At 39.8% G+C, this 27,377-nt stretch overlaps 1 protein-coding gene across 1 annotated transcript in view; it reads right to left on the reverse strand.

The window, feature by feature from the left end:
• The window catches only part of LOC124777269 (nose resistant to fluoxetine protein 6-like), a 189,703-nt gene that overhangs the window by 40,745 nt on the left and 121,581 nt on the right, over positions 1-27,377 (reverse strand). Inside the window, exons 9-11 of the mRNA XM_047252601.1 lie at positions 21,046-21,239; positions 10,583-10,724; positions 3,886-4,087 (exon numbers count right to left, since the gene is read on the reverse strand). Of these exons, the coding sequence (XP_047108557.1) occupies positions 3,886-4,087; positions 10,583-10,724; positions 21,046-21,239 (538 nt within the window). The remainder of the gene's footprint in view (positions 1-3,885; positions 4,088-10,582; positions 10,725-21,045; positions 21,240-27,377) is intronic.

The raw sequence follows: 27,377 nt of genomic DNA on the forward strand, positions 1-27,377 counted from the left end.
TCATTACAGGAAACATCAAAGAAATTAAAGTCATTTGTGCAGTACACCAATAGTAATTTTAACAGAAATGAGTAAATGATAATGATACAAATAGTCCCTCAGTTACATGCTGTAATGTGGCTTGTGCAAATGCAGTTGTAAGTGGCACAGGATGAGCTAATGCATCTGTGAAAATTAAATCAGCAGCTTAGTTGGCGATCTGAGTCTGTATCTTTCACGTGCAATTTGTTTTGGAAACAAAAAGGAACTTATCTATGTTAATTATATCTTAACAGAATCACTGTCAAATATTTAGCTTCACTAATGAGCCACAGTTATCCAAAATTATGTTTGTAAATGGATATGTTATGGGCTAATTACTGGAGCAAAGTTGAATGACCTTGAACATGAATACTAATATAATTGTTCTCACTGTGGTACAGAACTGTTGCTTACTTTGTAGCCCTTTTTTTTTATTTTTTTAAATGAATGAATCCTGTGTGATTTAAGGTTAACAAAGTCATCATCACTTTTACAGAGGAATTACAACTTTGTGCCTGTTCTACATACTTCAGCATTTCACAAATAATTTCAGACACGGATAGCATAACAGATGTCTATGGCAGTACTGCCTCTATTGTATATACATGCAATTAAGTATACAACATAGAAAAGTAATTAGAATTACACTTAAGGATGAAGAAGGCTCACATTGTGATGAAGCAAGCTGGGATATTTTTACTTCCTGTCTTGTTTTGCCATCTGCCTCCTTAAAATTCATTTTTTTCATTTTTGAATTAATAAACATTAACATCTGTGAGTATAATATGCATTTTCATAAAAGAGAAAGTTTGGCCCTCAGTTTTAAAGAATATAACACTAGATATAATTTTGTGCTTATTTTTATGTATGTAATTATTATCTAATATGAATATAATGGAGGGAAACATTCCATGTGGGAAAAATATATCTAAAAACAAAGATGATGTGACTTACCAAACGAAAGTGCTGGCAGGTCGATAGACACACAAACAAACACAAACATACACACATCCTTTCGTCTTTCCCTCTCCTTCCCTCTTTCCTGACGAAGCAACGGTTGGTTGTGAAAGCTTGAATTTTGTGTGTATGTTTGTGTTTGTTTGTGTGTCTATCGACCTGCCAGCACTTTCGTTTGGTACGTCACATCATCTTTGTTTTTCGATATAATTATTTTCTAATTTATTTTAATTATGCCTAGTTAGTATCTTTTGTTATAGGGTGAAATCAGTAATTGTTTCATAAATTAAATTCTATTGTTGACATATAAACAAATGTAAGTTCTGTAATAATCATAAATATTTGGAGGAACGACTAATTGTATTTTTAAAGGATCTATTTGGCTCTATTGGGGAACATGTTAGCAAAGCCAGCCCTTAATTAATTCCAATGTAATAAACAGTTTTGTCAAAAGTATTGTTTGCATAATGATATCTGTTAATTTCATATTTGCAGAAATAATTCAGCCTAACCCTTGTAGTAGAAGAAACTGTTAAAAGGAACAAATTTTTCAATGTATTCAGTTAATTTAATGAGTTAAGTTTTAATTGTAATTTCTGTAAATTTAACTTTGAACATTGTGTAGTTTCAGTACCTATTATTGTGAGGATATATAAGAGCCTGATTTTTGGTCCCAAAACTGTCAGTCCACGGCCGAATTTCAGACAAGAATCCTGTGTGTGTTAAGGTACGTTTACACTGGGATACATGTATCGCGACATGTATGAGCGACATGTCAATTTGACATGTCGCGATACATCACCTCATACAAAAATTCACGGAACTTGTATGCGGACCCTCGAGCTCATACATGTCGCGTATACATTTTGTATATCGCTTTTTGGCCATATATGCGACATGTATGAGCGACATTTTAAGAACTCGCGCATGCGCAGTACTATCATTTCCTGTCGTCTTGTCGCCTGCCGCTTATTTTGACGATTAGCGCATGCATAGTACCAGGCTCTTTGGCGGCTGTTTGAGTTTTGGAGGTGCCGACTATCGTTTCGACGTTAATGTATCTGCATAGAACATCAAAAAGTGCCATATGCAACATTATTCTTCGTGTTTGCGAGGCTATTGTGCAAGTTTTATGCCAAGAAGTGAAGGTAAAAGTTTTATATATATCAGAGTATGTAATACATTCTATAATTTTTTCATGCATCTGGCACGTATATCAATTTTTTGCTATTATTCCGGCGGCCTCGCGTGATAATGTTGACAACGGATGCCGACAATCGTGTGTGAGACGTTGGCATTAGCAATCGTGCGACAATGCAAATGTTTTGTAATGAAATCTTCGTTTCAAGAGGAATCCCCAGTGGCCAAAAAACGGAGTGTTACTGCCAACTGATGCTCTGGTGGAATCGCTTCCCGAAAGTTTGTGTTGGTTTTGGACACAAGAGGAGCCACAAGTGATAACAAACCGCGGAAATCCTCCATACTCATCCTAACATAATTTCTAAAATATGCGCCATCCTTTAGCGTTAATTCGCGAGAAACTCGCTCTGCCACCATCTACGCTTCCTCCGCCTTTTCTTCCTATCATCTTCCAAAAGAGCAAGTGTACCAGCACATAAAAATGTGAAATCTTCCAAATCGTAGTCGAAAGGCATCGCACAGTGATACATATCAACCAGTGTAAACGCACGCTCATACATGTATGAGGTTGATACTTGTCAACTCATACAAGTCGCGATACATGTCGCAAAGTTGCATATACATGTATCTCATACATGTGCCGATACAAATGGCAGTGTAAACGCACCTTTAGAACAACAATGTTTCAACTAGACTGTGAAACAATTAGGTCATGTGTTAAAACAATGACAGGATCTGCTCCATATGTACCTTTCTATTCTTTGTGAACTTTGTGGTTAGGTTTTTACTGCTCGTAGATGTTCAATAGTAAACTATTGTAGCAGTATGTGGAGGTTTGCCTGCAAACTATTAATGAGGCTTATTGAAAGTTAAGCAATAGTGCACTGGCCATATAACTGTGTATTATTGGGGGAGGGGGGGGGGGGGGGTTGTGAACAGTGAAATTAAAGTACTGTGAAATGCAACTGTGCACCTGTCAGCTACATTATTTACAGTAGTCTGTGTTGGAATTACAAACCCCATTTTTCTGCCAGCAGAGCAAAGCAGTACATCGACACCGAGCACAATCAACGAAGAAATAAAGAAGGCAAACCTTCGCAATGTGCTCCATCATGTGTTTACAGATGAGCCACATGTAGCTAGGAGGGGAGTTAACACAGTAAAAAAAGTGATATTTAAGGGTGCAGCCTCTGAAAAGAGAATGCTGTGGAGAGCAGATTTCAAATCACTCCCCTTGTTACAAGTAGCCTGAGGTTATAGCTCTATGTGTCTATTAAAGAACAGGACTGTGAATCTCACCACAACATAAGAGCTGTGTAATGCAAGATAACATACTATCAGGAATAAGAACATTGTGCATATATCATATAATCAGCAGCTAAAATATCTCTATACATATATCGGATATGAAGGAGTCTCTGTTAGAAGCAAATATCAAGGATTAAATGATATAGAATAAAATAATACTAGGAGCTTTTAGTAACTGACACAAATAATAATAGTTTTAGTTTTTTATGCTGATTCACATGTAGCCCTCAGACATTTTTGGATTTTACTATAGTGACATATGGAAAAAGAATAACTGCAGAATAACTTGTTGATCATGCACTCCGGAGTACTTATATGGAATCAGTACAGCCTAAATCTTAAGGCATCCATATCCAGCATCTGTCTGGTCTAAATTCTTCAGTTAAATGTTTAAAATTTTCCAAAAAATGCTAAAATGTTAGTAAGAAAATTAGAAAAAGTCTGTTGCAGAATACATACCCACAAAATGACCCATGTGTCCAAATGTCTGCAGTACTATGAAGGAGCACACTACCAAACCTATAGCCACTCGACATAGGGATCCATAAACAGCAGCCTCAAGGGGGTTAAGTGGACGAGTTGGTATAAAAAATATGTAGCCTGAGAGTACAGTGACCAGCCCTATAACCGCACTTATTGCCACTCCAGTATAAGCAAAGACCTGGAAAACAAGAGGAATCTGCAATATCATGGTTCATCAAGATAATCAAAGCACATAAGGAGATACACTGAATGATTCATGTGATAGCCTTCATCCTTCTCATAATAAATTCACACAAAATTTTTCACACTCAGTTTACAATGATATAAATAAAATTTCGCAACAGCTTTGCTATTTGGATCTGGCATATATACCAGACTGGGATTCAAGATCATACTTTCATGGGAAATGATCTTCCAAACTGAACTACCCAGGAATGACTCACAAACCACCTGCTCATGTGATACTTGGAAAGCAGGAGAATGTACCAAGAAATTTATTCTGTAAGGCAAGGCTGGATTTGGATTTGGATTTGAATTTAGGATCAGTACCTAATTGTAGCCTGTTAGGGAGCATCATAATAGCACACACTCCATTACTCAATGGAAGATTCGTTGTGCATATTATGACTAAGCCAATTTTCGTAATATCCTATCTGGTGGAAGTGCTAGTATCAATGCAAAAGAGCTTCTGAGGAGCTAGTGAGTGGAAAGAGAGCCACTGGAAAACAGGTTGGGGGCATTCCCCCATGTAGCTCATTTGATATGAATATCTCTCAAAACAATGTGAGTATCTAGATGGAATTCCAATTTTAATTCCATAGGATTTTTCAAATGAGTGTATGGTCCACCACAGAATGAAAGATTTATTCTGGAAACAAAACAATACACCAAAAATGCAGAGTGGATTACATAATAATGTAATAAATTTTTTCATCACTCGTTGTTGTGTAAATTGCTGGTGAATCTTGTTGGTTGTGTAGTCCTGGTCCATGAAACTTTTTTTTGTTCCTAACATTTTGTCCAAATCTGTGTTTGACATCTTCAACAGTTCATAGGCTTCCATGGCCAGTGTCATTATTTTGGGTATTAGGCCACATTATTACAAAATACTAAAGCAATTAAATTGACAATGTTTTGACTGACTGTCTTCTGTCCTCTGAGGGTGGTTCACTGCTGGATGCTGTTGAATATCTGTCATTATACACTGTCTGTTTCAATTATCTGATGATAACTGATGTCACATATCTTGGATGTCATTGGACGATTTGAAGGGGGGTAACTATGGAGGGCATTGGCTGTATGGTAGGCTATTCCAGTGCTATTATGGTGACTGATTGGAAGGCAGCTGTAATAAAGTTCTGCATCTCAGAGTAATCAAATTCATATTCCAGAGTGGCTGCAAGATCCTAGATCTGTTGAGGCCCACTAAGAATCCCATGAATGCTCTCAACACTGCAAACATCTATGAACTTCAGTGTGAGTGCGGTGAAGTCTGTGTTGGTGAAACCAGGAGACCCATTAGCAATCACATGTCAGAGCATAAATGTTACGTGTGACTAGAACAGAACAACAAATCAGCTATAGCTGAACACCACCAGGAATGTGTCCATTCTATCAGCCTTCTAGAACCTCGTTTGCGTGTTCAGTGGCCAAGGATGCAGCAGCAAAAATAACAGAGGCTATTGAAATACTAAACAACTCCTGAGTCACAAACTTCAGCATTATCAATGCCCTTATACACCATCAGTCGAGAATGCGTAAATCTCCTCCTATAGGATGGCATCTCCGTTCACCATCCAGTGCTGTTGCACGTGCAGCTGCATGAGGTCTGATGCTGTCTCTCCAGATTCATTATTGATATAGCCTTGTGCCAGCCTTTGGCCTTATCAACTTCCTGCAATATCAATGTGTAGTATACATTTTCTTTTCTTTCTTTTTCCTTTTCTCCTTTTTTTTTTTTTCTTTTACAAAAAAACCCAGGAGAGATAAAAAAATTAGTTTCTTGTGAATTTACCTCCTATTATTGAAACTGAAATAATTTTCCTTTCCTTACCTCCTGTGAGATTTCTTTTTCTTTTCTTTTTTTTTCTTTTTTCTTTTTTTTTTTAAATGCATACTATACATAGATCTTGTCAAAAGCCAAGAAGCGATTCTTCTTGGCATTGTAGCTCTCAGGGGCACCCTGAGATGCTGTTTGTGTGATGTGCAGTATTGTGCTGACCTCACTTTGAGTGTGGCACATGACTCACTAGTTTTATTTAGGTTGGTGTGCAGTTTTATTTGCAGCCACAAGTTGATAAGACCAAAGGTTGGTGCAAGGCTGTATGAACAATGAATCTGCAAAGACAGTGTCAGTCATTGTGCAGCTGCATATGCAACAGCATTGGACGGTGAATGGAGATGACATGTTATAGGAGGAGATTTAGGCATTCTCGGCTGATGGTGTATAAGGCCACTGATGATACAGAAGCTACTATGAGTAGTTAAGTCAGAGCACAATTGATTCAACAGGGCCTGTCCATGTTTTGCAGGTGTGTTTTTAACTTTACAGTTACAAAGAATGATACAGCTTATCATGGTAATGGTTTGATAAGTGTTGCAATTGTGCAGTATTCTGGTGATACAGTGAAAGCCAGCCAAAAGTGACACAGTTGTTTTGCAGGTATTTGTAGGGCTGGAGACTTTTAATAGAAGAGATGTGATTGCTTATTGCACATTTCAAGTGAACGATGTGCCCAAACGGGACATGGGTCAGTTGTATTTTACATCTATGATGCCCTTTGTTGTTACAACCAGCAATCATCATAAAATAAATGAGTCAGTGTCCATTGCTGCATGGTTTAGAGGTGATGGTGTTTGTAAAAAAATTAAAGTGTCTGGTGACATTACCTTCTATTATCGAAATGCCCTAACAGCATGATAGAGAGGATGGCAACAAGTTACCTAAGGCCTGGTTGCCAGTCATTCCAGACTGGTGGACTGTCTGTGTTCACCAACCAGCAAAACTACTGACCCCATTTTAACAGCATAAAAATTGGTCACAAGAGATCTGCCGTGCAGCCTTAATACTTCATTGCAGGAAGGCACTACCCCTGGGTACATGAAGCCAGTCTGCTGTTGCTTACTGATCAATCACTTACTACAATGGCACATACAACATGTGTCACTATGTGAGAGACATCAGTGACCATGTATGAAAGGTTCTGCATCACAGTCGGCTAGAAAAGGAAGTCCTAGAAATTATATACCATTACAAAATTTCATCAAAGTCTCCATGGCAGAAAATTTTTTCTAGTGACTGCTCTGTTTCATCCTACAAAAGATATGCCTGACTGTACAGCAGCAACAATGCTGCAACAATGGTCATTACTTCTAATTATCAGTATGAATTTCTTTACCATTCCACAGCATAGCATGCAAAAGCAGACTCTACGCCTCACTTACCCATGGGAAGCTAACCGGACTTCAAAGAATCAGAAGTGTCTTATCTTCAAATTAATCAGTTTAATTTGCAACCACTGCAAGCTTTTCCCACTGATTGTCGGTGGATTGTACAAGAAGTTACTGAACAGGATCAGTCACTATGATTGCTCAGGTACTAAATTTGGATGAGTTGGCCTAGTAATCCAAAATCCATTCCAGGAGCAATAGCATGAAAATGCCATAGTCATCACAACAACCTTTCTCTCCAGAATTGTGTAATTTTATTGTGTATTCGTAATGAATAAAAGTGAGTTATGATTTCCACATAACTGCAGCAAAATGTTTTGAAACTTTTACATAGAGGACATTTGGGAATCGTCAGAACTAAACAGCCAGCACAGTAAACTTCTTTTGCCTAGTATACCAGTACACTTCTTACGTGCTCCTTACTTTGTTCTTCATGTGTTAATTTGCTTCCAAGGTAGCAGAATTTATTACATTTATCATCGTAATGGTTGCCAATTCTGACGTTAAGTTCATCATCAATCTCATTTCTGCTACTCCTCATTACTTTTGTCTTTCTTTGGTTTACTCTCAGTTCATATTCTGTGCTCCTTAGACTGTTCATCCCATTCAACACATCCTGTCATTCTTACTTTCTTTGAGGATAACATGTCATCAGCAATCACAGTGAATTTTAATCTCAATCATGAACTTTTCTGTTATATCTGTCATTGCTTCCTTGAAGTGTAGATTGAACACTAGGAACAGAATGCTAATCCCTGTCTTTCAACCTTTTTAATCTGAGCACATTGTTCTTGATCTTCCATTCTTATTGTTCTCACTTGATTCTTGTATATATTATCCATATTTCCCAATATCTTACTACTATTTTCTCAGAATTTTGAATATCTTGCATCATTTTACATTCTCAATCACATTTTATTATTTGACAAATCCTTTGAACATATTTCAATTTTTCTTACGTTTGATGCCTGAGCCACTGAGCTGATTGTGAGATAGTTCTTGCACTTTTTGCCATTGCTATCTTTGCAATTGTGTGGGTGATGTTTTTCCAAAAGTCTTATGGTATGTCTCCAGACTCATACATTTTGCACACCATCTTGTATAGTCATTTAGTTGGGACTTCTCTAGGAAATTCGTAAGTCTCAGAGGAATGTTATTATTCTTTCTGCCTTATTTCAATGCAAGTTTCCCAAAGCTCTGTTAAACTCTGTCTCTATTTGGTGGCTTACAAAACACTCGTTCGACCTATACTTGAGTATTGCTCATCAGTGTGGGATCCGTACCAGGTCGGGTTGACGGAGGAGATAGAAAAGATCCAAAGAAGAGCGGCGCGTTTCGTCACCGGGTTATTTGGTAACCGTGATAGCGTTACGGAGATGTTTAATAAACTCAAGTGGCAGACTCTGCAAGAGAGGCGCTCTGCATCGCGGTGTAGCTTGCTGTCCAGGTTTCGAGAGGGTGCGTTTCTGGATGAGGTATCGAATATATTGCTTCCCCCTACTTATACCTCCCGAGGAGATCACGAATGTAAAATTAGAGAGATTAGAGCGCGCACGGAGGCTTTCAGACAGTCGTTCTTCCCGCGAACCATACGCGACTGGAACAGGAAAGGGAGGTAATGACAGTGGCACGTAAAGTGCCCTCCGCCACACACCGTTGGGTGGCTTGCGGAGTATCAATGTAGATGTAGATGTAGATGTATTACTAGTTCCCCAGTGTCGCTTATATCAACTCGCATTTATTCCTCAGTCACATCATCAGACAACTTCTCTCCTCCATACAGGCCTTCAGTCTACTCTTTCTCCCTACCTATGCTCTCCTCTGCACCTAGCAGTGGGATTCCCATTGAACTCTTAATGTTGATGCCTTTGCTTTTAATTTCAGTGCAGGCTGTTTTGAGTTTTGTCAAGTTGAACCAGTCCTTCTATGACTATTTCTTTTTTCAGTTTCATCAAGTTTTCTCTGCAGTCATTTTATCTTGGCTTCCCTGCACTTCATATTTACAGGATGGTTCAAAAAGAATATACATATTACATAGTACTATGTAGCCAAAACTATTGATTGCTGCATCACAGCTTGGTTATTGGAGGAATGAGTGGAATGAGTACATTGTCTAGTTTATATTCATTGCTGTTAGGTGTTGGTTGTTTTCCGTTTGCTTGGTTACTGTCACATGTTTCAAATGGCAGCTCTGCAGCAGAAATCATTTTATGTTCATGAGATTATGAAGTGCACCTCCATTATTACAGTGCAAAGACTTTTCAGATTGAGGTACAAAACTGATCCTCCAAATGGATGGAACACTTGGAGATGCTGTTGACAGTCTGTATACACAAGACATTTATTAAAGGAAAGAGTTCTAGCCACCCTCATGTTTTGGATTAAAACATCACATGCATTCAATCTGCCTTCCAACAACATCATACAAAATCAACTTGTCATGCCAATTCAGAGTTACAACTGCCTACAACAGCAATTTGGCATGTTTTGAGACATCATTTGGTTATGAAGCCACACAAGTTATAGCTGTTATGGGCTCTAGGTCATGCCAACAACGCAAACATGTGATACTTTCTGAGAAGCTTCAGAATGTTATTGACAAGGATAAGAATGTTGTACAAAATGTCTTGTTCAGAGATGAAGCAACTTTCTACCTTAGTGGGAAAGCATTGAACATGTATAAGATTCACCCAAAGTCAATATGTTTTGTGCAATATCCAATTCTTCTGGTTATGGCCCATTCATCTGTATATGTCTCCTCATGTTATGCCTGTGACATTGGCATGTATACCTGAACTATTGTTGTTGGTGTTGGCTTGTTGTCAGTTCTGATGACAACAACCCTATCACTAAACTGTTTGCAATAACTCACTCTTTACCCCACTCTTCTATTAATAAGGAATTCTACTCATGTAATGTGTTTTTCTGCTGCTGTTGATATTACCCAATATTCATCTTACATTCTTTTTATTACACTTCACTGACACCTACTGTATATAGAGTGAGCCTTTCAGATTTTTTAGCTCTCATACCACTTCAAACTTCTGACATTTCATACTTTGATTCACAGTATGTTACCCTTTCATTGATTATTCTATCTTTTTCTCATGGTCACAAAATGAAGCTCTTAATAAAAATAATTGACAAGTAAATAAAAATACAAGTACATTGGATCAATTCATTATCATTATGAGATAGTACTATGATATTAAGAGATACTCACCATAGGGACTTTAAATGCAGCTGAAATTCCCTTATGAGTGAGAATGCCAGATATCATTCCTATGATATATGGAGCGGCTCTAGTATGTGTAGTTACATAAGCTATTTGAAATGTTTTGTCCTCTCTTGGATCTTTGAAATTCCTAAAATAAAATACAAACAACATGATTTCATTGTAGGTCAGGAATGTTTTTTATTTTTATTTTCATTCTTTAAATTTTTTATATTACAGTAGTTCTGTAATGCAATATTGCACACAGTGAGAGGCATCTGTGCCTATCATATATTAAAAGAACAAAGGATAACAGTTCTTTTCTCTCATTATGTTAAACAATCATGTATGATTTTCTGGTACAGTTATGATGAGTACAACCACCTATGTAGTGTAACAACAAAAACAACCAATTACAAAATAATTTAATTAGATGGACAAAAAATCTACTCACCAAGTGGCAGCAAAACACACACATAAAAGAAGGTTGTAATCAGACAAGCTTTTGGAGCCAGGTCTAGAAAAGAGGGGTACATTTGAAGAAAGTCACCCAGAGTTGCAGGTCAGGGGAGTCTAATTGCGTGGTATGAGAAGGAAAGACATTCCTTCTCATTCCATGTGGTAAGTCTCCCCTGACACACAGTTCTGGGCGATTTCACTAAAATGTACCCCTTTTTCTAAATCTCTCCAGTCCTTTTCCTTCAGTACTCCTACTTCACCTCCCCCCACGAACCATGGACCTTGCCGTTGGTGGGGAGGCTTGCGTGCCTCAGCGATACAGATGGCCGTACCGTAGGTGCAACCACAACGGAGGGGTATCTGTTGAGAGGCCAGACAAACATGTGGTTCCTGAAGAGGGGCAGCAGCCTTTTCAGTAGTTGCAGGGGCAACAGTCTGGATAATTGACTGATCTGGCCTTGTAACATTAACCAAAACGGCCTTGCTGTGCTGGTACTGCGAACGGCTGAAAGCAAGGGGAAACTACAGCCGTAATTTTTCCCGAGGACATGCAGCTTTACTGTATGATTAAATGATGATGGCGTCCTGTTGGGTAAAATATTCCGGAGGTAAAATAGTCCCCCATTCGGATCTCCGGGCGGGGACTACTCAAGAGGACATCGTTATCAGGAGAAAGAAAATTGGCATTCTACGGATTGGAGCGTGGAATGTCAGATCCCTTAATCGGGCAGGTAGGTTAGAAAATTTAAAAAGGGAAATGGATAGGTTAAAGTTAGATATAGTGGGAATTAGTGAAGTTCGGTGGCAGGAGGAACAAGACTTTTGGTCAGGTGATTACAGCGTTATAAATACAAAATCAAATAGGGGTAATGCAGGAGTAGGTTTAATAATGAATAAAAAAAATAGGAGTGCGGGTTAGCTACTACGAACAGCATAGTGAACGCATTATTGTGGCCAAGATAGACACAAAGCCCATGCCTACTACAGTAGTACAAGTTTATATGCCAACTAGCTCTGCAGATGATGATGAAATTGATGAAATGTATGACGAGATAAAAGAAATTATTCAGGTAGTGAAGGGAGATGAAAATTTAATAGTCATGGGTGACTGAATTCGTCAGTAGGAAAAGGGAGAGAAGGAAACATAGTAGGTGAATATGGATTGGGGGGAAGAAATGAAAGAGGAAGCCACCTTGTAGAATTTTGCACAGAGCATAACTTAATCATAGCTAACACTTGGTTCAAGAATCATGAAAGAAGGTTGTATACCTGGAAGAATCCTGGAGATACTAAAAGGTATCAGATAGATTACATAATGGTAAGACAGAGATTTAGGAACCAGGTTTTAAATTGTAAGACATTTCCAGGGGCAGATGTGGATTCTGACCACAATCTATTGGTTATGAACTGCAGATTGAAACTGACGAAACTGCAAAAAGGCGGGAATTTAAGGAGATGGAACCTGTATAAACTGAAAGAACCAGAGGTTGTAGAGAGTTTCAGGGAGAGCATAAGGGAACAATTGACAGGAATGGGGGAAAGAAATACAGTAGAAGAAGAATGGGTAGCTTTGAGGGATGAAGTAGGTAAAAAGACGAGGGCTAATAGAAATCCTTGGGTAACAGAAGAAATATTGAATTTAATTGACGAAAGGAGAAAATATAAAAATGCAGTAAATGAAGCAGGCAAAAAGGAATACAAATGTCTCAAAAATGAGATCAACAGGAAGTGCAAAATGGCTAAGCAGGGATGGCTAGAGGACAAATGTAAGGATGTAGAGGCTTATCTCACTAGGGGTAAGATAGATACTGCCTACAGGAAAATTAAAGAGACCTTTGGAGAGAAGAGAACCACTTGTATGAATATCAAGAGCTCAGATGGCAAACCAGTTCTAAGCAAAGAAGGGAAGGCAGAAAGGTGGAAGGAGTATATAGAGGGTTTATACAAGGGCGATGTACTTGAGGACAATATTATGGAAATGGAAGAGGATGTAGATGAAGAAGAAATGGGAGATAAGATACTGCGTGAAGAGTTTGACAGAGCACTGAAAGACCTGAGTCGAAATAAGGCCCCGGGAGTAGACAACATTCCATTAGAACTACTGATGGCCTTGGGAGAGCCAGTCATGACAAAACTCTACCATCTGGTGAGCAAGATGTATGAGACAGGCGAAATACCCACAGACTTCAAGAAGAATATAATAATTCCAATCCCAAAGAAAGCAGGTGTTGACAGATGTGAAAATTACCGAACTATCAGTTTAATAAGTCACAGCTGCAAAATACTAACGCGAATTCTTTACAGACAAATGGAAAAACTGGTAGAAGCGGACCTCGGGGAAGTTCAGTTTGGATTCCGTAGAAATGTTGGAACACGTGAGGCAATACTAACCTTACGACTTATCTTAGAAGAAAGATTAAGAAAAGGCAAACCTATGTTTCTAGCATTTGTAGACTTAGAGAAAGCTTTTGACAACGTTCACTGGAATACTCTCTTTCAAATTCTGAAGGTGACAGGGGTAAAATACAGGGAGCGAAAGGCTATTTACAATTTGTACAGAAACCAGATGGCAGTTATAAGAGTCGAGGGACATGAAAGGGAAGCAGTGGTTGGGAAAGGAGTGAGACAGGGTTGTAGCCTCTCCCCGATGTTATTCAATCTGTATATTGAGCAAGCAGTAAAGGAAACAAAAGAAAAATTTGGAGTAGGTATTAAAATTCATGGAGAAGAAGTAAAAACTTTGAGGTTCGCCGATGACATTGTAATTCTGTCAGAGACAGCAAAGGACCTGGAAGAGCAGTTGAACAGAATGGACAGTGTCTTGAAAGGAGGATATAAGATGAACATCAACAAAAGCAAAACGAGGATAATGGAATGTAGTCAAATTAAATCGGGTGATGCTGAGGGGATTAGATTAGGAAATGAGACACTTAAAGTAGTAAAGGAGTTTTGCTATTTAGAGAGTAAAATAACTGATGATGGTCGAAGTAGAGAGGATATAAAATGTAGACTGGCAATGGCAAGGAAATCGTTTCTGAAGAAGAGAAATTTGTTAATATCGAGTATAGATTTAAGTGTCAAGAAGTTGTTTCTGAAAGTATTTGTATGGAGTGTAGCCATGTATGGAAGTGAAACATGGACGATAACCAGTTTGGATAAGAAGAGAATAGAAGCTTTCGAAATGTGGTGCTACAGAAGAATGCTGAAGATAAGGTGGGTAGATCACGTAACTAATGAGGAGGTATTGAATAGGATTGGGGAGAAGAGAAGTTTGTGGCACAACTTGACCAGAAGAAGGGATCGGTTGGTAGGACATGTTTTGAGGCACCAAGGGATCACAAATTTAGCATTGGAGGGCAGCGTGGAGGGTAAAAATCGTAGAGGGAGACCAACAGATCAATACACTAAGCAGATTCAGAAGGATGTAGGTTGCAGTAGGTACTTGGAGATGAAGAAGCTTGCACAGGATAGAGTAGCATGGAGAGCTGCATCAAACCAGTCTCAGGACTGAAGACCACAACAACAACAACAACACTTCACCTTCAACCCTTCTGCCTGAAGGAGGAGCCACTGGCTCTGTTCTGCTGCTGCTTCATGAGTAAATTTTTTATCAATCCAATTAAATTATTTCTTCTAAATAGTGCACTTTATGCATAGAGGTAGACCAATTGTACATATTTATCTACTATTTCAATAACTATTGCCTAATGATTGATATGTAGACAAATATGATGAGCTAATTGCAGAAGGTACAACAGGGAAAAAAACTGCTGCTCTCCTCAACCTGAATATTCCAAGAGGCCATATTTTACATGTTGTACATGCTGCTTCAGCAGACAGCGACAGGACAGTGAGCAACTAACTACAGATTGTGACATTTGTTGCGTCAAATAATGCCTGTTGCCTGGGCTCCAAAGTCATATTTTGATGTTATTAAAAACTGTAATACATGGTCCTGATGTTTAAGATTAAGATTTATTGCAAACCAGCTTTTGGCTTTCTAGGCCACCCTCAGGCAACTTAAGACTAAACAGATAGTTCAGACATCAGTGAGAGTTTGTTACTGTACAAAGATTGTTTTTCCAAGGACCTGTGACTTTTACGATTATCTATCTACACAAAAACACAATAAAAATAAATAGACCTTACATAATATTATACTCAAAGATTAAAATTATAAGAACATACAGGCCAAAATAGTACACAAATGAGTACTCGCAAAGACTACCGTGTTATAGGGACAATACAACTGGTGACTGTGATGTACTGGATGAAACAGGATCGTTGTAAGTAGTGTAACTGTCCCCCAGACGTATTCCATTGACTCCTTCCTCCACCTCTGCCCCCTTCCCTCTGTCCCTGGTTCTGTTCATAGCTTCTTTGTATGTTTATTAGGCTTGTGCCTTTTGCATAGATACTCAGTCATGAAGGTTGCATATCTGGAAAAATATCATGTACAGCTAAAACCACTTGATGATGTTGTTTGGACTGTTTGTTTCATCTTGAGTTGTCAGAGAATGATGTAGAGAGCTGGAAGCTGGTTCACAACAAACTATAAAATAAAGGTTATTGTGTAACATCAGTATTTTGTATTTCAGTTTTTAATATGTCTATGTTCCTCCCTGTACTGATGGAATATTCAGTAAATATTATCATCCTTGGATCATTTCAGTGACTGGCGGGGAAGGTTGAGAGGACCAGTCTTGCTCACAGAACTTCAATGACGTTCACAATTAGCAACTTGGTCCCCAGAACTGATTATGACCTCCTGGTTCTCAGTCAAATGGACGGCTTAAACCAGATATACTTGTGTTTACAGTAATTAAGTGTGAAACAGTGAGACTAGCAATTCTTCTAAGGACATGGAAGGTAAGTACTGTTCTATGCAATAGTCAATATTGTATTAGGACCTGTTTATTAAGAAAACATTTATGAGCTACTCATCAAATAAAAAATAACAGTACATTATTTTACTAAAGCATTTATATTTGTATAGTCAACAGAGCTTAACTAATCCTAATACCTGCTGAAGAAATCACACACAGGAAAAATAATTTTCCAGTGAAAATTATTTGTAACATATTGTTAAGCTAATTCATTAAGTTTTACAAAAACACCCACATGTGCACCTGTTAAAAACACCCACATGTGCACCTGTGTGTGTGTGTGTGTGTGTGTGTGTGTGTGTGTGTGTGTGTGTGTGTGTGTATAAGTGTCCTTCATATGTGATTAAATAAAAAGGAAAAAGTCATGCAATCATAATTTTGTTAAATAACCTATCTAGACTAAAAAAATATTGTCACTGTGGAGAGGTGTTGAAACTATTGCAAAGTACTGAGAAATGGTCAACAGCAAAAAGATTGCCTATGTTTTTTTCTTATTGCATGCTATGATACAACCAGCTTGAGTGGAGATGCCATGAGCCTTTGGCACTGTAGTAGTTGTGCTTATCACTCCATGATTATGGAAAAGGAGCAACTGTTTTTGAAACTCAAAGAGCTGATCTGGTAGTAGTACAGGCAGAATTATGTCAGTTGACAGCTGCAGTTGGCAGCAGTAAGGTTAACAATACAGCAAATGATTGGTCTACAGTAAAACTTGAATCAGGCATGAGGCTTAAGGGACACTGCACATCTTCTAGCTTTTGTCTATGTGTCTCCAACAGTTTCACTGTTCTGCAGAGTGTGGACAAAATTGTGCTGGCTACCCAAGGATTTCAGGAACCCTCTAATAGAAGAGAGGAAAACTATTAGTTAAGGCCAGTAGCACAAGAATCACCAAGACCACCTGCTACACAGTAGTTATGAGAGGCAAATGTCCAAGTTAGTACAGAACTACCCACCTAAGCAGTACCAGGTAACCAGCATTTTTAAGTCAGCTGCAGGTCTCATTGGTGATACCTGTGATTTAGGGTCACTGAGAAAATGTCTTTGTAATGAAGGGTCCCTCAAAAGGATTGGGCCATAACCTCAAATATGCACTTGAAGGTGACATTATGCACATCACTGGGAATTATCCTGACTTTTTGAGCAATATGACAAGCCCAGGATGAAACATTATGTTGAATATGTAACTGCGAAACTTCAGGAGTTACTCAGTATAGCGAGTTGACCACATATGAGCATGACTGATGTGACATCCCTCCGACTGTGACACAATCCATGATGTGGTCGACATTTGATTCCCAGTAATAGGGGACACTTGCACAACTAACTGTGAAATGTAAACTTTCACGGTCAGAAATGTCACAATCAATAAAATGTTACATGCTATTGTGCTGTGATCAAATGGATTTCACCTCAAAACTCAGTGTTTCATCCCCATCTGCAGAGGAAATTTTCAAGGAGGACCATAGCTTCTTTGAATGTCTGATTCACACCCTGACTCACTATTGACTACAGCCAAATTTCACTTCCACATGCTTCCGTGTAGTGGCATGGCATCACATGTTTTCAATGCACAAGTGCAATTGGCTGTTGCTGACTGCCTTCATCCACTGTTGCTATCATTCTGTAACATTACATGAGTATGTCCTATATAGTCGGATCTACTTTGCGTCACGTGAGAGTAGGGGAGTTGAAACCAGTAGTGACCCATGACATCGTATCAACTTGAGATATTTTTATACATGTCATTCAGTTTAAATTTTATTGGTTATTTACAGAGTAAAGAATTTAATTATGTACAACATTGAAAAGGTAATGAGTTTTAATGAGATAGATATAAATATGCTTTGACATAGCAAATAACCTTGTTGCATTATGCATGATATGTTTTCTCTTTGTAAGCAAAAAACTTCCGTGTTGCTCGAGTGTGCGATCATGTAGTTGTTGAGTGTGAATCCCCTGTGACTTTCATGAATGGGCATAGAATTGTTAATTTACAACCCACAATTGATTTAAAAATTATTCTAGAGAACCTAGGCCCAACTTTGTTGCAAACAAATTGCCCATGAATTCTCAAATATTGGCGCAGAGTTCAAGATACGCAGCTGGACATCAGGTGTTATCGTTGCATGTGTGATTCAGTAACATTAACGGCAATTTATGGACATTAGCTTGATAATAATTATCAAAGACTTATATGAGCAGCATAGTAATCGTCTTGATGCTTAAAGCTAGCGAGAAGCGATTTACTGTTGGGATACGACAAATATTAATCATTGTATAGTCAACTTGTTGATACGTTGCTTAGCAACTCATAAGCACATAGTGATAGAATTACTGAAATGATCTTTTAAGTATTAATGATCGCTACACACACATCAGAAACGAATTTCTCTAACTGTGAATGACTTCCGGATTGGATGAGGTTTTTTTTCAGCTGATTGGTATTAATAAACTTCTTTCAAGGTTGAAACTTCATCAATGGAGTTGTGCTCATTCAGTTTAGTAGAGCGATAGATAGTACTAGCTACGCTACTATTTATAGTTTTAAAAGTTTCTTTTGAGAAATGTTCATATTTCAGTCATCAGTCTTCTCAAACCTGAGTGACACTCCCTCACAGCACTATGATATCGTGAACTGTCACACACATGTGCTCCCTTCTCACTACATTTCTGCATTGAAAACCCTGAGATGTAGCTGCAGTATGAAGAAGGAAGAAAGAAGAGGAAAGATCAGTGAAATAAATGGAGCAAAGAGAGAAGGGGAGGTCACAATTCAATGGTAGAAGACTGGTACACATCTTCTTCAGCACCAGAATCCAGATGTCACTCAGTTTCATGTCTGCCTCCTTCCTATTGAAATTCCTGGGGTGCTTTACAATCTCAATGGCCTCTCTCTATAATCTTTCATGGTATCTGCTTGAGGCTTCTAGTGCTTGAGTCCTATTAAAATGAATGTTATGGTCTCTTGCCTGCAGAGTATGTTCCACAACTGATCTGTCAGTCTCCTCACTTCTGCAATTGCCATTGGGTTCTTCTAGTCATTTCTTGGCCATTCTTTATATATTACCCATGTGCAACTCCCCACAACTACACAGAATCCTATAAATTCCTTCTTTTTGAAGTGGTTGGCAAACATCCTTGGCTGATTTTATGTGATCTTGTATCTTTTGTGGGGGTATTTATAGATTACCATGATGTTCCAATTTTTCATATTTTTCCTCTGCAGTTGATAATGTCATTAATGAAAGGCAGGAAAACTTTCAATTTCACCAGCACTTGGTCATTGCTATGACTTTTACGTGATGGTCTTAACACTATTTTCACCTCAGCAAACAAATAACTGTTCTTGAGCAATTCGTTGGTGAGTTGTTTTAATTCTGTGTCAAGTGTTCCGGTTCACAGATTTTCCTTGCTGTATCTGCCAACCTTTTTATGATGCCTCACTTTTGTTGTGGATGGTGGTTCCAATCCTGGTGTAGGTAACAGTCTGTGTGCATGGGATTTTGGTAAAGGGTGTGGCCCAAGCTATCATCTTCTTTCTTGAAAACTAGCACCTCAAGAAAATTCAATCTCCCATTGCACTCCTCCTTCCTGGTAAACTGAATCTTCGGATTGATCCCACTGAGATATTTGTGAAAATGACAGAGTTCCTTCCTGCCATGCCACCACAAAATGAACGTATCATCCACATACTGAATATTTGATTCCAGTACATGGATGATAAGTTTGTTTTGTGGCAGTATGTATCCTTGTAATTTTACAAGTTTTACAAAATGTCTGATCATGTAGATCATAAAATTCTTTAAAATCAAGCAAGTGAGAAATTTAATACCTTAGCTTGTAAAATTGTGTTATTCATTAAAGCACATATGCACAAAGCTACATTGTCCAAGTGGAGCAGCTCAAGTAAGGAATAGGCAAGGATAAGTAAAGCCCATGTAAAAATTTTGTTTCTTCCAGCCCATACTTCCACCCAACAATCATCAGTCCACTCTCCCAGTTAGCAACCTTTTGATAACATTCCAAGAATTATACACCTCTTATATTTTATTGCCTTCTTTCCCTTGATCCATTTACAATCATACAAACCTCACAATATGCACAAATTAGTGCACCAGTGTACTAAAATTCATATCAATAGTATTGTGACTATGTAAAAAGACAAAATTATTATCAGCCCTGCCAAATTACCAAAAAGATCCTGGATACGTAGCAACTCTGATGTCTTCAGCATATACATCTTCAATACCTTAACAATAGAGTGCATAACTTCACTCTGAAATCTACACCAGGCAGCAAAGTCTACATGAAAAATATTTCTATGCATATTATATTGTAATTATGCATATTTTAGTTTTGCTAAAACTAGTAAGGAATAAATGTAATGGTAAGTGAGTTTAAGTATTCCAAAATCATAAAGATGCTTGTGAAAGATATACAGTTATTTGCTTGCACAAGATTCTCCTTGGTCACTTCTGCTGTGCCCAGAAAATAATTCAGTAAGTTAACACAGACTGAAGATATGCCAAATATGTCTTTAGGTCAAAACAATGAGGGATACTTGTAAGAGCAAAGCACATTGAACTGAGTACAGAAATATGACACTAATACAAGTATGCAGAACATTTAGGTTTTAATTTTAATGTAGCTCTCGCGTAAAGAAGTAATATCTAAATTTTAGAAGAGAATGTTGCACAAGAGCTGAAAGAATATCTATCTTTATTATTAGGCTGGATGTTCTACTATGTTCTAATTACAGTTCCACATTTTCTGGAAAGTGGGTTTCATTTGCTTGCATGCATACATGTGACATGAGAGCTGTTATAAATCAAGTAAGGAGAGATGAAGCAGTATTTACCGTCATGTAAGACAATGTTTCATGAACAAATAAAAATGTGCCATGATACAAAGGAAAAATGGGTAAAGAAGGAAAAAAATGTAGGATAAAGAACAAAGGCAATAAAGCAAAATATTCAAGAAATTGTTATGGGATATCAGTTTGAATGTAGACAAATGTAAATAAAGGAGACTATGTTTGATCTCCTGTGCAAATATGTATAACAGGTGTCATCATTGATATCAGAGAATAATATTACCAACTGCTATTATTTTTCAATTACTAACCTGGGAAATGGTTTCACAATTGGTTCAATATTCCACATGTATACGACAAGGAACGGTATAAGTACTGACAAGGTGGCTATAACACCAGTTATAATCCAGCCAACTTTTGGCCATCGCCATATTATGTAAATAAGAAAAGTAGTCAGCACAAACATTTGGAAATCAACAGCCAGGTACCAACTTGGAAACATGCACTGAAAGATGAAGAAAACAATACATATGTAATACAGAAAAGAAAGAAAATGAGTACTTTTAGAACACTGAGAGCAAAAAAGGGAATTCTGCCAACTTCTATAGCTCCACATTTTTAGCAGTTGTTGTTATGCAGGCATATTGAGAGCAGAGTCTGGCATCACTGTTTCACTCTTTAGTCATCAGTTCTGTAAATTGTACTACCAGAATGGTTTGAGGGATACTGGCAGTTAGTATTTTCAGTACTTTACAAACAGAATTTGGTGTTTCATACATCAACTCTGCACTAACAAAATAACTGTTATAATGTACCAAACAAAGATTCCTTTGTCTACCACTCAATATACTCCCACAAGAACTAGCAGATCCTGTATTGTAAACACCACAATTTTGTAAACTTATAATCAATAGTCTATTTTTCACAATCTGATATTATAGTGAAGTACAAAAAACCTGATTTAATCTATATAAAACACTTTACTTATTCTAAATATATGTCCCTTTTGGAAACTGCTCCAATCAAACCTACATTTGAAAGAATGTTTCATTTTATATTTCAAATGTAACTACTACAATACATTAATTATTAACTTTTGACTTTGGGAAAATTACATCTTCTTGTAATTAGAATGAACTTCATGTCTGAGTTAAAAACATTGCTTAACTGACAGTGGTGTCGATAGGTCACATCGACCACACAAATTACAATCTTTGGAACATTAACTGCTCTGACGAGCCACCATGTTTAATTCAATCTGCCTTTGTATTTCATGCAGTGTTCATGTGTATCAGTCTTTAGGGTAAAATATATGTGTATATAGAAAACTTGGGAACTGTTTATTATGTACATTATGACCCATATCCAGAAACCCATATTGGTGACCCTGGAAAAAAAGTTCTGTGTCTTCTGCGACTTCCATGCCGGTCGTATAGAATCAACAGGTTTTGTGTCAGACGCCATGGCTACATCACTGCACATTCTTTACAAGGATTTGGAGGCCCAGCTCTTATGACCAGGCCAACACAACCTCTACTTTAGCATCTCCACAACGACCGTGCGTCACGCAGTTACCTCAAACAATGGACTCAGGTTTTGTTTCGCTGGATGAAGCACAACAACAAGTGAAAAGTGAAGTGGATGATCTACTAAATAGTGTGACGATTGATTGCTTGTACGAAGTTCAAAGGAACCGAAATTCACACACGTGCTTTGATCCTCTAGGCACCAGGACGTCAGTTACAGTAGTGCCATGTGCAATACGGCCATTTTTGCAAAACACACACACAGTCAACTATTACCAAGCTACGCCAGCCTCACCTTCCTCACAAATCAGTAGCAGACATTTTTATGCATCCAGTTCGCCAGAACAAACCACCAGATTGGCGGCCCAGTTTCACGACCACATGGGTACGAGTGCCCTTAACATAGCTTCTTCACCCAGCAATGTTTTACTACATCAGTGCAACCGCCAACAGGTTTCACCAGTGTTTTATGGTCCTACCACGAAGGGTGCATGGCCAGTGTACTCGGAAAACTCTTGTTGTTAGCACTTTAAGCTCCAGGCCACGACCCCCACCCCCCCTGCCCACCCACAGGGGGCTTCGTTTCCGACCATATAACCACTCATTCCTTCTCCAGTTCCATCTGAGTCTGCCAAAGCAGCCTTCTGCATCATTTCCGAGTTGGACAATGTCAGCGTTATTCCTGCAATTTCCAGTCCAGTTTAAGGGCCCTCATTACGTGCCGCTCGCCCCTTCGCTCCCACAGTACCGACCGTGCCTGCCACGTTGTGTTTTCATGCATCTTCAGAGACATTACAACCAGCCATTTTTCCAAACATCTGTGCTAGTAACATTTCCGCTCAGGTGATGCCGGATCCCAGCATGAACTCTTGTGCAGCGGGATCGCAGGCCTTCCAAGACATGCCGAAGCCACCTTTGTCTCCGCCTCCAGTCCACCTACCCAAAGTACCTCCCCTATACGAGAATAATCCAGTTTCATGGTTCGCACTGGTGGAGCACCTCTTTGAGCTGCATCAAGTGACTGATGACAACTCCAAGTTCCTATGTTTGGTCACACACCTTCACTACCACTTGGATTTAATTTGTGATCTCCTACTTTCGCCTCCACCACCACCAAAGTACGAGTTCAGCAAGAAAACAATATTTATAATCAAAATATGTATGAGGAATACCTGGGGGCCACACTCCCTCACAACTTTGGTACTGCCTCAGGTTACTCGTGAGTGAACACACAATGCCAGACGTCGCCCTGTGGGTGGTATGGTCTGCCAAGTCACCTACCAACCTACAGATACACCTCCTGCCACACTCGAGTCTATCAGTTCTCACTAATGCATTGCAAATCAGCTGCATGCACTCCTGCGCCATAAACACCCAGCTCATCCACCATCGCTGTGTGACACTACACCTCCTGTTTACCGGCTGTCTGCTGGCAGGGGCAGGGCCCGGTCCGCTTCCACGCCTTCTACGCTGCCAGGCAGTACTCGTTCACTCTCTCCTATTTCCAAGCACTCAAGAATTGCCCACACTCCATACGTCTCAGAACAGATCAACGAGGACAAGCCTCCCCTGCTATCACAGTCACTGCCACCACCACATCTGGCTCATCCATACTGTCGGTACCACAAGATTTTTGGGGCTGAGGCCAAGAAGTGCAGGTTACCTTGCCAAGTGGTTGTTTATATGTGACAGACATTTCATCACAGTTTGTCTACCTAATTGACACTGGCACTGACATGTCTATCATACCTCGATCGTTGGCTCCTACAAACTTTTCACTGACAAAGTCTCCTACGAGCTGTCAGTGCATCAAAGTTACAAATTGTCGGTTCTGTGAAAGTGATGGTGCACCTATTCCCTTCTCTGCATTTCCTGTGGACCTTCTACATTGATGAACCAATCCTTGATATGGATTTTTTGTCCCATTACAAGCTCTCCCCGAACGTAGTCCAGTGTTTAGTGTTACACCACCCATCTAACACTTAGATGCCGTGCTCTGGCACCCAGTCTCCTCGTTCCATTTCTGCCACAACATGAGATTTAGTACATGAGTGTTCCGTCCTCACGGGCAAGATTGTGATGTGTGTCACTAATCTACTTTCAGAATATGACTCAGTGGTGCACCTCTGCTGTGAGAATGACAAGCTGAAACAACACATTGCTCACACTTACAACAAGGTTGTTAAGGCCTGCACCTCACTGTTGAAACTGCAATCTGCAGTTCCTTCACCAGATCGAACTTCATCGCCAAGCATCAGTTCAAACAGTCACCAGGTTAGTTAAAAAACAATCATTGCGTGTGACGATTTGCGTTCAGTGACCTCCACACTGCCCAACCACCCACTACGCGCAGTGCCTCATGTTTCAAACAGTGTCTCTAATAACAGTCACTCATGCAGCACGATCACGCCCACTACACATGGAGCTGCCCCGCTTGTTGATAAACATTCCCCCTCTCCTGTGCACCAGCCAAGCAACTTGGCGGCCATCGCCGTCCCTTGTGTTACGCCAGCGCCTCTCTCACCCACGCTGGTTGCCCAAGACAAAGTTAACAACAGACAGTCGCTGCGTGCCCCATTTCGCTCCATGCTGTGTGCGCAGCCGACCTCTACAAACAAGCACACACCGCACTTGCGTAATAGGCATGTTCCTTTCAGGCTGCCTTTTCCCAATCACTCTAGTGGCTATGCCTCATCGTGCCCCACTCATCCCAAAACTCCATGTTAGAACATTACTCAGCCTCATGTGCAGTTCTCAGTCTCTTCCGTCACTGATGGAATGACACACAAGATAATTACGACTGCTGGCCCTCCTATTAGACACATGGTTAGGCATCTCAACCCCATTAAGTTGCGCGTGGCCCGGCAGCAAATTAACAAACTTCTGGAGGCAGGCATCCCACAGCTATCGGACAGCAATTGGTCTTTACTAATTCACTTCATCACCAAACGCAACGGTTCTTTTTGAATGTGTGGTGATTACAGACGTTTAAATTCTGTCACGGACAATTACCCCGTGCCAAATATAAATGATTTTACTCATATGTTATCGGGCGCCACAATATTCAGTGTCATTGACTGCAAATGTGCTTATTACCAGATTCCCATAACGCTGGAAGACATTCCAAAGACTGCAATCATCACGCTGCTCGGTTTGTTCCAGTACTACTTCATGCCATTTGGTTTAAAGAATGTGGCAAAAAAGTGGCAACGTTTCATTGGCTCAATCTTACGATGATTCGAGTTCTGCTTCACATACCTGGATGACGTACTCATTTTCAGCAAATCGACTGAAGACCATGAAGATCATTTATCTCACGTCCTCCAGACTTTGGCATCCAACGGTGTTGAGTTCAACAAAGATAAATTCCAATTGTATCAGTCTTCTGTGACATTTCTGGGTTATACTGTCTCTGCAGATGGAATACAGCCTCCCAAATCCCGCATGCAGTCTATCATGTTATTGCCACCCCCGGCTATGTACGAAGAACTCTGATGTTCCCTAGGTACTATAAATTACTACTACCGTCATCTACCTTCTGCTGCTGCCGTGCAGGCCCCGCTGATGGACTCGCTCTCCGGCAAACAAACTTCGGTCGTTAAACCAGTCCGTTGGACTGAACCCATGCTAGAGGCTTTCAGGGCTCTTAAAACAGCTTTAGCTGATGCAGTTGTACTCTTCCACCCTAATCTGTCTGCCAATGAACACATCACTATGGACGGGGCAGTATTACAACAGAGCAAAGGCGACACAATTTCACCACTTCATTTCTTCTCCAAAAAACTGTCTACAGCACAGAAGAAATACTCCACTTTTGATAGAGAGCTTCTGTTGATGTGTGAGGCTGTCAAACATTTCTGCACTGACACCGAGGGCCATCCTTTCTTCATTCATACTGATCACAAACTGCTGGTGGATGCCTTCTGCGACCCACCAGAGGATCCTTCTCCCCCGATGCTTCCACCACTTCGACCTGGTCTCCCAATTTACTACAGACGTACACTACATCAAAGGCACGGAGAACATCCCCACTGATTTCCTCTCATGGATAAATGCCGTTTCAAGTATCGTAGATTTATCCAACCTCGCCGCTCTACAGGCTTCAGACGAGGACACTCAAGATCTGCTCATGGACCCGCAGTCTTTGCTCATGTTTACCGAGGCTAAGTTCCCTGGCCTTTGCTCCTGCCCACGCTGCGCCAACAGGTTTTCGATGCCTTGCATAATCTCACCCACCCTGGCGTCTGAGCCACCACTTGCCTCATCACCGAGCATTTTGTGTGGAAAGATGTGAAACGGGACTGTCAAACATGAGCACACTGCTGCATTTCCTGTCAATGAAACAAAATAGGACGTCACACCTCTCCACCACTCGGCAAGTTTGACATCCCTAAGGGACTTTTCCGTCATGTAGATATCTACCTTATTGGTCCCTGCCTCTGTTGGGGGGCCACTGGTATATCCTGTCCACAGTAGACTGAATGTCTCGTTGGGTGGAAGCTGTCCCCTTAACCAATATCACAGCAGAAACTGTGGCCAAAGGATTCATTTCTTCTTGAATCACTAGGTTCGGCTGCCCGTCCACCATCTCAACTGACCAGGGTCGACAATTTGAATCTGCTCTTTTTACGATTCTCTGTAACCTTTGCGGTATTAAAAAGATCCATATGACAGCCTACCACCCACAAAGCAAGGGGTTGGTGGAACAATGGCACCGCAACCTTAAAACTGCACTCATGTGACATGACTGTTTCTGGGCCGAGGCACTTCCTTGGGTGTTACTAGGCCTATGTCCTACATTTAAACCAGATTTACATGGGATGATTTCAGAATTCGTTTTCAGCAAAAACCCGGTTTTACCTGGGGAACTAATTCTCCCCCTAGGTTCGGGGGATTCCCCCTCCTTCCCAGGCTTTATCAGAAGGATGCGTGCACACTTTAGAAATACCCAGCTACACCCACCTGTCAGCCATTCCCCACCTGACACGTACGTGCTGACTGCACTCAGCACTTGCTCACACGTCATGCTCAGGGACGACTCTGTCAGACAACCCTTACAACCTCCTTACCTTGGCCCCTTCGAAGTACTCCGGAGGAGCAAAACTACATTCGACATT

The sequence above is a fragment of the Schistocerca piceifrons genome, chromosome 2 (assembly GCF_021461385.2).
Source record: "Schistocerca piceifrons isolate TAMUIC-IGC-003096 chromosome 2, iqSchPice1.1, whole genome shotgun sequence".
NCBI lineage: Eukaryota > Metazoa > Arthropoda > Insecta > Orthoptera > Acrididae > Schistocerca > Schistocerca piceifrons.